Source organism: Lipotes vexillifer, unplaced genomic scaffold (genome assembly GCF_000442215.2).
Source record: "Lipotes vexillifer unplaced genomic scaffold, Lipotes_vexillifer_v1.1 scaffold1329, whole genome shotgun sequence".
NCBI lineage: Eukaryota > Metazoa > Chordata > Mammalia > Artiodactyla > Lipotidae > Lipotes > Lipotes vexillifer.
The window spans coordinates 559,699-572,458 of record NW_006797566.1 but is presented as its reverse complement, the minus strand read 5'-3'; the positions used below and the strand labels follow the sequence as shown (position 1 = coordinate 572,458).

Below are 12,760 nucleotides of genomic sequence, written 5' to 3'. Positions count from 1 at the left end.
AAGTCGGAAGGAGGAGGAAAGACCTCGGATCCATTGCCAAGGAGAGGAGAGCTGCACAGGTGTGGGGTCCACGAGGGTCCTAGGGCTTCAGTCCGACGCAAGGAAGTAGAGAACCATTTCTTTCCTTCTCCCGGCCCGGTAGGGTCACTTCCGGGAGGGGGAGGCGAGACAAGAGGAAGCGTGCAGGGAAGGAAGCAGTTTACGCCGCACCAGGCGGAAGTGTGCCAAAGGTTTTGGTGCTGCCGCTTCCGGTCCGGGTAAAGGCTGCTGAGGTATGCTGCATGGTCTCTGTCGGGCCGGGACAGCTTTCTGAGGGCAAGTCAGCGGGTCAAGAGGCGAGCACCGGCGTGTAGACTCAGAAGTCTAGAGTCTAGTGGTAAGATCGGAAAAACAACCAGGAACTTGAATACGATCTAACCTCTGTTTCCGAGGGGGTAACTTCAACGGGGAACCCCTCTGCCCTGGTAACGGCCAAAGAGGAGATGGCGCCAGTCAGGGAGCGGCCGTGGCCGACAAAGTGAGGAAGCGCGAAGGCGGAGAAGCCGGAGAAGCCTCGGGAGAAAACACCAGAGCCATCGCTGCCGTCACCACCGCTACCACCATGGAAGGAGCAAAGCCGACATTGCAGCTCGTGTACCAGGCAGTGCAGGCGCTCTACCACGACCCAGATCCCAGCGGAAAGGAGCGCGCCTCGTTTTGGCTTGGGGAGCTGCAGCGTTCGGTGAGGGGCCGAGAGAGGCCATTCTGCGCCGCGGGGCAAGGGCGGGGTGGGACCTCGGCTGGAGCCGGCGCCCGGCCGTTGGCCTCCTGAGGTCCTCCTTGGGGAGGAGCTGCTGCCGCGGGGTGGGGCTGCGAAGCTACATCTACGCGGCTTTTCGGAAACTAGTTGCAGCTGGCCGCTCGCGAAGTGGCCCTTTCCCCACCCCGTAGAATCTGGTTTGTAGGTCCTGTACTTCTCGCTCGTGGCTTCGATCTGGTCCTGTAAGTTTCACTCTTGCTACTACTTGTTTCTTAGGCCTTGGTTTTTCGTTTTGTCTTTCTTCAACCAAATCCAATCCCAGTCTTTCTCTGTCTTACACTTAAGGATGTTTTATCCGTCTCTCTTCGGTGTCCAGGTGTTACTCCGGCAATTCCTTCCCACTCATAGCCTTACATCTCACTGTTTCTTGCTGCTTTTCACTCGAGTTTGAGTATATTATTCTCGAAACTTCTCAGGTTTCTAGATCCTTATACACGTGAGTTTCCCCCATGTTTTGGAGTGTAACATAACGTAAAGAAAAAAATCAGTTCTCGTTTCAGAAAATCTTTGCAGTTCTTATTTTGCTGCATATTGGTTTTCTAACCTTCTCTTTCCCCTGATTTTTAGCTTCTTTATAAGATACGGGTATCGTAGCTGCCTTGATTATTACAGATAATTGTGTCAGCATCCAATGAGGGGGTTAATTGCAACCTATTATATTTATTGTATTTCTGCGTTCTTTGAATCTCGTATATTATGTTTCCTCCTCTAATTTTCCTACCTACCCTTGCAGTGCTTTAATTCAGTGTGATAATGTGTACTTGGTCATATTGCTGACATTACCTTTCTTATTTTTGCATTTTATATGCCTAAGTATGTTTTAAAATTTGCTCCCTCCCCTTCCATTTCTTTTTTTAAACTCATAATTAGTACTTAAAGATGCTCTGCCCTTTTGAATCAGCTCCTAGGCTGTGAGTGCATAATAAGTATTTAAAAATTTGCAACTTTGAATATTACACTTAAAAAAAAAAATCAGGCACCCAAGTCCTGGGTGACCTCATGGGAAGGGAAAGGAATAAGACTCACTGTAGGCTACACAGGAAAATCATTCATATGTGGTCTGTCTTAGTGTTTAGTTTTTGTGATCTGGGGAGCCACATGTCCCTGATCTTAAAGTTTTCAAAGTAAAAATAGGAGAAATGCTACACCATACCAAAAGTCAGCCTTCCCTACTAAACCTGCTTATTGCTGTATGTATTTTAAATCAGTATTTTAGTGCTTACCATGTACCAGCAACTGCTAGGTGTTGGTATATGGAAATGAACCAGACAAAAAAAATCTTTGCTTGGCACAAAAACATCTTTGCTTGTGATGTTTAAACGAGTTAATACCTACAAAGAGCTTAACAAAGTTCTTGGAACCTAGAACTCAAAATATGTTAGTAATTGTTATTTAAATATTAGTCACTTAGTTTCCACTAGTCTCTGTTACAGCCTTACATCATCACCATCATCATTATTATCACTATTTACAGTCAGGTCCCAACAGGAACAGATGGCACACTTGAAATAGGCTAATTTGAGGAGGGTTTGTTTTATAAAGGTACTGTTTATAAAGATGTGGATATAATGGGGTACCACAAAAGATAGTGTAGTACTCTGTAGCCAAACTGTTAACAGCCCGAAGAGGTAAGAGAGAGAGTGGTTACTTCTTGGACTCTCAGGAGGAGTATGGAGTTGGCTGCCTTGAGAGGAATTGTAGTTTTCAGTTGAAGGGACATAGCCAGCATGAGGTGATTTTTGTAGGGAGGAAGCTGGAGGAATAAATATCTACACCTTATTCTCCTAACTTCCTCCTGCCCCATTGGGCAAACCTAACCCTAAGCTAGGGGACTCAGGAACCTGTTGATCTGTTCCATAGAGGTCAGCATAATGGAGCAGAAAACATGGTAGAGAAGAGTGGAAAAGTGGACCTGGAAAATAGCACAGTCACACATCATCATTTTTCGGCAACTTCAGCATCTGGATTGACAATTCAGCTAACACTTTGGCTTCTTAATTCCTTTACTTTTTTCTAAGCCACCTGGTCACACAGTCACATCTTGGATCTTGTCATTGCTAAAAAGTCACCAACCCCCCCCTAAATCACTAACTCTCGCATTGAGCTCCGATCACACAACCAACTGAAATTCTTCTAGTTTGCTGGCTCAGGAATCTCAAGTAACGTCATGTAATAGTTTTTACTTTTTTGAAATCTTACATAATTTTAATTTTATCAAAATAAAAAACTTATTAATTTATTGTTAATTTAGTAATAAAAGTTATTATTGTTAAAATTTTAAAGATTTAAGCCAAACTTTAAAAACTTTCTAAAGTTATAAAATGGGAATAGTTTTACAAGATTTAGGAAGAAAAAACAGCAGTTTCATAGTTTCTCCTATGAAAGATGAGGATTTAGGCTTCCTCCGCTTCCTCACACCCCATCACTCATAGGTATACCTGTGGTATACCACATTTTTGGTTAACATAGGTATACCACATTTCTGGTTAAATCATTACACATTGTGAATCATGAAGTGTGTATACCATGATAATTTCTTTTTTGTGCAACTTTTTTTTTGGTGGTAATCATTACCTTTTTCTTTTTTTCACGTTTGCCTTATTTTCTATATATCTACAGTAATTCATCCCAAACTCTCTGTTAGTAGGTGTAAATATCCGCTTAGTGTGTTCACACTGGTAATGTTTCTTTTTTTGGTGGAAGGAAACCTCTCCCGAGAGCCCTCTATCTCCCTGCTTCAATCTGGCCTGGTTGTTCTCCAGGTCTCTTGCATAATTATTCTGGGATCTCACTGTCCTAGGGAATTCCTTTTTCTTTCTTGTATTGGATGTGCTGAATCCTGGATCCCATGATCTTTTCTTGAATTACTCCCTCATTTGACAGATAATTGAGAGGGGAAACTTCATCCCTTCTCTCTCATTGTTGGTCTTTTTTCTTGTACCACTTTTACCCTGAGAGTTCTCTAGTCTTCTGCCTGGAGGTTATGAACTAGGCTGCCAGTGGCAGGTAGGAGAATGAACTGGAGGATGAATCTAAACGCTAAGTATGTAGACTTTAGTTTATTTAATCTGTTTTCAGTATGATACTCCTGTCCTTAGGTGAGTCTGTTGTCCAAGAGTCCAGAGTCCCTCTACTTCAGTCTCTGCAAAGTAAACCTTGAGTTTTCTGTGATGGTGGGAGGATAGTATAGTAGCCTGGTCCCTCAGAGTCAGGGAGAAAATCTAGGAAACTAACCCCCTTCCTTACACAGATTTTGAAGCCATTCCTTTGTTTTTTGTTCTATCTGTGCATCTGTCTTCAGGTGTATCTCAGTACTTCTAATTCTTGAGCCTTACTGGGATTTTGGAATTAGTTTGCCTCTTGGCTTCCCCCATTCTTATCCCTTCCCCCTCCCTGCTACCAGGCAAATTTCAGCTTTCCCAGACCTTCTCTGAGAGTTAACACTCACCCAGCAGCTTTCTCCTTTTCACAGTTTTGTTAATATCATTTGTGTTTCCATTTTCTGTCCTTGTGGGTTCCCTCATCCTTGGGGGGGAAAAAATCTTTTTACTCTGATTTTGGAGGGAATTTGAGGGCAAACAGATGTTTCAATCAGTTAAATTGTGTTAAACAGAAATCTTAGTTCTTGAATTTAATCAAAACCTTATCCCATTAACTGGCCCTTTTTCTTTGTTAGGTCTTGTCTTTTTCCAGGGACTGTCGTTCTCATCCCTTCACCTCTGATTTGATAGAACTTGAGCATGTGTATCCAATTGCTTCTTCTGTCCGATTTTAGTGCTCTGCATCTTATTATCTGAATTCTCAGGAACCTTGATCTTTCGGTTATCCTGTGTCTCACTTGTATCCTAAAACTCTCTCTTTACTGGATCCTTCCCATCAGCATTCACACAGCTGTAGTATCTCCCAGAATAAGCAAATGGTTTTTTGTGGGAAGGGGATGCAGCCTTTGTCTGGTTTTATGATTTTTTAATTTTTTTCTTACCTTTGGACTTTTACTATTACTTTTCCCCAATCCTGTCTTCAAATGAAGAAACTAGCCCATCTTTTCAAAGCCTAGCTAGCTTAAATTCTTTCTCCTTAAAGTCTTAACAGATTCTCTTCCGCTGAAAGTCATTTCTGCCCCTGCCCCAACACCGAAAGCACTTTAATTGTATTTATCATTTTTTTAACCTTTTTGAAAATTTGTTTTGTCTCCCCCAATAGACAGTAGGATCCTTTCAGATGTTTATATAATCTGATACCCATAGTTGAAGGAATAAACCATGGTTATTAAGAAACGATCAGGCTTCCCTGGTGGCGCAGTGGTTGAGAGTCCGCCTGCAGATAAAGGGGACACAGGTTCGTGCCCCAGTCCGGGAAGATCACACATGCCGCGGAGTGGCTGGGCCCATGAGCCATGGATGCTGAGCCTGCGCGTCTGGAGCCTGTGCTCCGCAACGGGAGAGGCCACAACAGTGAGAGGCCCGTGTACCGCAAAAAAAAAAAAAACAATCAAGATCTCTGACAGTTTCTTTTTTTTTTTTTTGGAACATCTTTATTGGAGTATAATTGCTTTACAAGGGTGTGTTAGTTTCTGCTTTATAACAGAGTGAATCAGCTATACATATACATATATCCCCATATCTCCTCCCTCTTGTGTCTCCCTCCCACTCTCCCTATCCCGCCCCTCTAGGTGGACACAAAGCACCAAGCTGATCTCCCTGTGCTATGCAGCTGCTTCCCACTAGCTATCTATTTTACATTTGGTAGTATATATGAGTTCATGCCACTCTTTCACTTCGTCCCAGCTTACCCTTCCCCCTCCCTGTGTCCTCAAGTCCATTCTCTACGTCTGTGTCTTTATTCCTGTCCTGACCCTAGGTTCTTCAGAACCATTTTTTTTTTTTAGATTCCATGTATATGTGTTAGCATATGATATTTGTTTTTCTCTTTCTGACCTACTTCACTCTGTATGACTGACTCTAGGTCCATCCACCTCACTACAGATAACTCAATTTCGTTTCTTTTTATGGCTGAGTAATACTCCATTGAGTAATATATACGTACCACATCTTCTTTATCCATTCATCTGTCGACGGACACTTAGGTTGCTTCCATGTCCTGGGTATTGTAAATAGAGCTGCAATGAATATTGTGGTACATGACTCTTTTTGAACTATGGTTTTCTCAGGGTATATGCCCAGTATTGGGATTGCTGGATCGTATGGTAGTTCTATTTTTAGTTTTTTTAAGGAACCTCCATACTGTTCTCCATAGTGGCTGTATCAGTTTACATTCCCACCAACACTTCAAGAGGGTTCCCTTTTCTCCACACCGTCTCCAGCATGTATTGTTTGTAGATTTTTTGATGATGGCCATTCTGACTAGTGTGAGGTGATACCTCATTGTAGTTTTGATTTGCATTTCTCTAATGATTAGTGATGTTGAGCATTCTTTCATGTGTTTATTGGCAGTCTGTAGACACAGTTTCTTAAAAATGTTCCTGAATGCCTAGCTGCTTGTAGCACCTCCAAAGGGGCAGTTGGATGACTCAGAATTGTCTTTTTCTATGAATTTCATTTATTTTTGCTGCTTCTCTCTAACATATCTATGGATGATTGAAAATAAACAATATTATTCAGTCTCCTATGATGCTCTGTTTTCAGTCTTTCCAATCTTTTTTTAAAAAGCAGTGTTTATGAAATAAGTTTTTATTACCCTCATTTTATGCTTTGAACGACTTGAGTACAGAAAAGGACAGGAACTTTTTGACACAATAAGCCTTTCTTGAAGTGGTCACTAAGTGACATTTTAAACCAAAAATCTGTTTTAGAGTAGTCACAAAACATGCAGTGTAGTAGCATAGTGTTTTAATTTTCAGTTTGAAATTGGAAAAGAATTCCCTGGTGGTCCAGTGGTTAGGACTCTGTACTTTCACTGCAGAGGGCCCTGGGTTCAGTCCCTGGTTGGGAAATTAAGATCCCACAAGCTACGCACCGTGGCTGGGAAAAAAAAAAATCTAGTTGAAAACAGAAAATGTAGTAACTAAAATTATGCCATATAAAATACCATCCAAAACTATACAGTCCCTAAGAAAATTAACCAAAAAAATGAAATTGGTAAGGAACAGAATTTGCCTGGTTTGTTTCAAAACCACTGAATAATAAACGTTTTGAAAAACTATTATCCTTACTTCCTTCTTCCCCATACTTACTAATCTTAGGGTCATTTAGTATAGTTATAATGATCCTGGTGACAATAGATTTGCTATAACGGTATAATTTGGACATGGTTCAGCCCATGCTATGAGTTAGCATCTTTTCTCTTTCTCTGGTATTTGTATAAAACAGCCATTTTCTGAAGAATCTACATTCATTAAACTTTTTTTCCACCAAAATTCTTGGAAACAGCCTACAGCCATGTTTTTGTTTTATGGGATAGGCAGATATCACTGATGTCTTCCAAGTGTTTTAAAAGAAAAAATTATTTTGAGACAGATCTTAAAGGAAGTCTATTTAACAGTGGACTACTATGAATACTTAGTAGTCTCCTTTGTCTACCTCTAGTAACCAAAATTAGTAGACAATGCAGAAATCAATGGAAGGAAACACCATCTCTTTATAGGGCTAATTAATTGTGCTACTCATTTTTTTGTGTGTGGTACGCGGGCCTCTCACCGCTGAGGCCTCTCCCGTTGCGGAGCACAGGCTCCGGACACGCAGGCTCAGTGGCCACGGCTCACGGGCCCAGCCGCTCCACGGCATGTAGAGGCACGACCGGGGCATGAACCCGTGTCCCCTGCATCGGCAGGCGGACTCTCAACCACTGCGCCACCAGGGAAGCCCAGTCACGTGACTCTTAAAACATAAACACGTTTTGGAAAGGCAAGCCTTCTAGAAAATAGAAAATGTTTGTGTACAACTTCTTTGGGGTCAGTCAGTTCAGTGAACATAGGAATACTGTATACTTTGCATTGCTGGAAAATGGGAGTGTTTAAGTAAATGGTAAAAACCAAAGGCCTTTGAACTGAATAGTATACCACTCTGGCCATATTGTCTAATATGATTGCCATTACCCACATGGCTATTGTGGCTCTTTCAATTTAAGTTAATTAAAATGAAGTTAAAATCAATTCCTTAGTTGCACTGCCACATTCCAAGTCTTGGGCAGTGCAAATATAATCATTTCATGTCCTTGTTGTATTGGAGCTTATGAATGAGAATTTGTGATGGTATTTCTGTTGGCATGATAGTCTGTTATCTGGTGGCATTCATCTGTATTTGGATTAGTTTATTTCTCATCTTCCCAGGCCTTGGACCAGAGTCAATGGTTTGAAACCGGATATAAAATCTGGATACTGCTACATTTTCTAAGTTGCCATTTTAACCATTTTTAGGAGTACAGTTCAGTGGCATTAAGTACATTCATGTTGTGCAATCATCACCACCACCCATCTCTAGAACTTTTTCATCTTCCCAAACTAAAACTCTGTACCTATTAAAGAATAATTCTCCATCCCCTCCTCTCTTCAGCCCCTGGTAACCACCATTCTACTTCTTTTTTCCTCTCGGAATTTGACTACTCCAATTACCTTATGAGTAGAATGATACAATATTTTCCTTTTGGTGTTTGGCTTATTTCACTTAGAATAATATCTTCAAGGTTCATCATGATGTAGACTATGTCAGAATTTCATTCCTTTTTAAAAATTATGGTGAAATACACATAGCATAAAATTTACCACTTTAACCATTTTTAAGTGTGTAGTTCAGTGGCTTTAAGTACATTCACATTGTTGTGCAACCATCATCACCATGCATCTCCAGAACGTTTTTCATCTTGTAAAGATGAAAATCTGTACCCATTAAAACACAGTTAACTAACTCCCCATTTCTCTCTCCCTACAGCCCCTGGCAACCACCATTCTGCTTTTTGTCTCCATGAACTTGACTACTCTAGGTACCTCATATAAGTAGAATCATACAGTATTTGTCCTTTTGTGACTGGCTTTTTTCACTTAACATAATGTCCTCAGGGTTCATCCATGTTGTAGAATGTGTCAGAATTTCATCCGTTTTTAAGGCTGAATAATATTGTGTGTACCACGTTTTGATACACACTTGGGTAGCTTCCACGTTTTGGCTATTGTGAATACTGTTATGAGCACAGGTGTACAAATATCTGTTGGAGTCCCTGCTTTCAATTCTTTTGAGTATATCACCAGAAGGGGAATTGCTGGATCATATGGTAATTCTGTGGTTTTTTTTTGAGGAACTGACATACTATTTTCTAGATTTTACAGAATTTTAAACTCTTGGTTTTTTTTTGTTTTTTTGTTTTGTTTTGTTTTGGCCAAGCTATGTGGCATGCGGGATCTTAGTCCCCGACCTGGATCGAATCTGTGCCTCCTACAGTGGAAGCGCGGAGTCTTAACCAATGGACCGCCAGAGAAGTCCCATAAGCTCTGTTGAACTTAAAAACATTTAATTCTTAGAAAGTTGCGCTTGCTCAGATTACCTCTCCTGTGTTTCCCTAGCTTGTACCCTGGTACTGAAATATTACCAGAGAGTGTTGTATTGTTATATAGGTGAAGTTCCAGAGAGAAGCTTTATTTCTCTTTACTGGAAGTTCACAGTACTGCTAATGGGGATAATTTTGTAGTGTTTGGCATGCAGAACCCCTTGAAAGTACCAATTTAATTTTCCTCTTTCTGGTTAGACTTCCCAAAATGAAAATATTATGAAATTTGTATTTTTTTTTCTTTTGGTAAGAAGTTTTCTGTTAACAGAGTTTACATTATATTTTTTACTTTTTTTTTCAAGACCACTGCACTCTTCAATTTTTCTCCATATTAACTGTTTACTTGTATTTTCTGTCTCAGCCATAGTTAACACCATTTATACAGATGGCCCTAAAGCAGAAGAATACACTTAGAACTAGTCTTAAAAAGGTACATGTTTTTACATAAGCACTCAGAGTTTTCTAACACTATAATGCATTTTTTATTCAACCTTAAGCTAGACATCTCATATTTCTATACAATTAAGAAACTTGAATCTTCAGCACTGTGTTAGTGTATGCTTAGCATGTCTGATAGTACTCTCATTCTTCAGGTTTATACGAATTGTTATAAAACTTGCTCAGACAGGCAGGAATAGAGACCGGTGATTAAAGGAAATCCATTTTCTATATTTTGGCTTTCAGGAAGCCTTCACATGGGCTACCCATTTGTTTCAAAAGCTTGAAATGGTTTCAAGCTTGGCATTTTCTACTTTTTTTTTTTTTGGTGGTACGCGGGCCTCTCACTGTTGTGGCCTCTCCCCGTTGCGGAGCACAGGCTCCAGACGCGCAGGCTCAGCGGCCATGGCTCACAGGCCCAGCCGCTCCGCGGCACGTGGGATCTTCCCGGACCGGGGCACAAACCCGTGTCCCCTGCATCGGCAGGCGGACTCTCAACCACTGCGCCACCAGGGAAGCCCAACATTTTCTACTTTTAAAGCAGGGCTGCCTAATATAATTAGTAAGGCCCACAGTGAATTGATTATCAAGGAATGCATGCTTCAGTCACTCCAAACCCAAGCTGACCTTATGGATCCAGATTTATTTATCTTTTTTCAGGGCCATTCTTGAGGTTAATATTCACAAACATAGGTGGCTGAGGGTTTTTAATTTGGATAGGGATTCTTTACAGTTGTTGAGGAAAAATTTTGGCAAAATTTCTCAGTATCATATTATGTGTGAGCAACAGCTGCTGATTTGAGCCAGTTTATTTGATAGAGGCCATTATGACACAGTATTGTTTGAAAATGCTTGTCCCAGAAATACTGGGATTTCATCAGAAACTCAGGAGCCCACAGCGTGCAGTGCTGTAGTCATTTGGTCTTACTGATTCCTTTCATTGAGATCAAGATAGAGTAATGCATATGGGCACTACCATCTTCCAACATTGTCTTGAAGATAAGAGTGTTTGAGTATTTCTCCTGGAATTTGAATAGCTTATGATGTTTTAAAGAATTATTTTTAGCCAGGAATCTCTTTTCTCCCATAAGGGAAATAATATCTCCCTCTTAATTATCTATTCGGTTATTATGGGGATGGCTGTGAAAATGTAAATTGGCTGAACTTATCTCTATAAATGAGCTTTTTTGCTTCTAGAAAACTTGTTTATGCATACATGGGTAGTCTATGGTTCTGGGAGCTTGCTTGGGGCTTTATGATTATTTTTCACTTACACTCTGCTTTTAGAGTTGGGAGTTGTTTACTCATCACTGCTGTGGTGAAGGTATTAGCTAAGTTTCATTTCACCATAGTTTCTGTATTTCAGACCATCTTGCAAAACAAATTATTTTGAAAGATAACAATTTTAGGTAGTGATGGTTTTCTTTTGAGATCTATAGCTTATATTTTTCCTAATATCCATTCATATCATTTTCTCTTCTGAAAACCATCAGAAAGTACTTGTGACAGACCTAGCAATTTATCTTAAATTTGTAAAATTTTCATAAAGGATTAGATACAAAAACTTAAGATAGTTGACTGACAAAAAATTCCTTTCTCTTTTTCAGGTTAATAAGACTAGTTTGTTCTTTACCTGTCTCATGAAAATGGCTTTTTCCTGATTTGGGAAATTCTGATTTTCTAACTCTATACCATATTGGTACAAGGCATGTGTCTATAATGTTGCAGTGTCTGATTGACTGTTTTTTAGGGGTTCTTTTTACTGTGCTCTTGCCTGGTCTGCTCCTCCTTCCAGTATACTATAAATCTTTATTGAATAGATGTATTATTCACTAATTGAAATGTTTTTAAAAAGTACAGCAGTCTTACACATTTATTCTTACTTATCAAATTTCATTGAAATATTTGTATTTCCAGAACCTTATTTTCTATTTGCCAGAGCTCTTCTGTTTTCAGTGAAGTATTTTTAAGTAATGCTGCTTAATTTGAGGAGTTTTTGTATAGGATTAACTAGCAGCTCTAATCTGCTTCTGATTATTGGCAGCTGATGAATCCTTAGCCGCCCCCCCCCCCCCCCCAATCTGGGTGTGTACTTGCAATGTTAAGGGCCTGCTCAGTGATTTCCGTTGATTAGGCAGTTTTAGAACTGTTAGTGTAGAAGTGAGTCTTGGAGCAGTCGTGACCGTTAAAGAAAAAAGGGCAAGTACTTTTAGGATCTGCTGTGAAGTATAATGAAAGGCAGAGCATGTTAGTGAAAGGATTGCTGGGCCATAGCCTGCTTCATATTCATCACATAGTCATGGAAATATCTTTTGAAAAGACTGATAATAAAGGCCTGTTCTGCTACTGCTTTGTGAAATGGAAGATTGGAATTAGTTGCTTAAATGGAAAATGTTCTCTTGTTGCAGCCTCTTTGAAATGTGCTGCTAGTGGGAGCTGCAGCTTCCTCCTGCTGACTCTGAGCCCCAGGCTTCGGTTGAGATGGTCCTTTCAGAAATGTGGAGCTTAGTCCAAGCCTGGATTTCAGTGGGTAGCACCTGGCATCTGTGGCTAGAAAGTCCTATGAAGTGTAAGTGCTTTATTCTCTCCTTGTAAAGAATCCCTTTTCCTTTCTTCTTTCTGCAGCTTAGCAGAGGAGAAGAACAGTGAGCAATGTACTACAGTATCTGAGGTATCAGGATTTGGTTGCATTTTCTTAATGATTCAGTGATCAAAACAGGATTACTTGTTTTTTGGATGCCAACAATTCTTTTTTTTTTTTTTTTTGTGGTATGCGGGCCTCTCACTGTTGTGGCCTCTCCCGTTGCAGAGCACAAGCTCCGGATGCGCAGGCTCAGCGGCCATGGCTCACGGGCCCAGCCTCCCCGCGGCATGTGGGATCTTCCTGGACCGGGGCACGAAACCGTGTCCCCTGCATCGGCAGGCGGACTCTCAACCACTGCGCCACCAGGGAAGCCCCCAACAATTCTTAAACCCTCCTGGAATTCAAAATAAAGGGACAAATTATGACCCCTTAATATATAG

At 40.6% G+C, this 12,760-nt stretch overlaps 1 protein-coding gene across 2 annotated transcripts in view; it reads left to right on the top strand.

Moving 5' to 3' along the window:
- The first annotated feature begins 208 nt into the window (after positions 1–208).
- The window catches only part of TNPO3 (transportin 3), an 82,448-nt gene continuing 69,896 nt past the window's right edge, over positions 209–12,760 (top strand). Inside the window, exon 1 of one of the 2 annotated variants that reach the window (XM_007469700.1) lies at positions 209–721. In XM_007469700.1, the coding sequence (XP_007469762.1) occupies positions 602–721 (120 nt within the window). In that variant the 5' untranslated portion in view covers positions 209–601. The remainder of the gene's footprint in view (positions 722–12,760) is intronic. The other variant, XM_007469701.1, reaches the window with a different exon arrangement.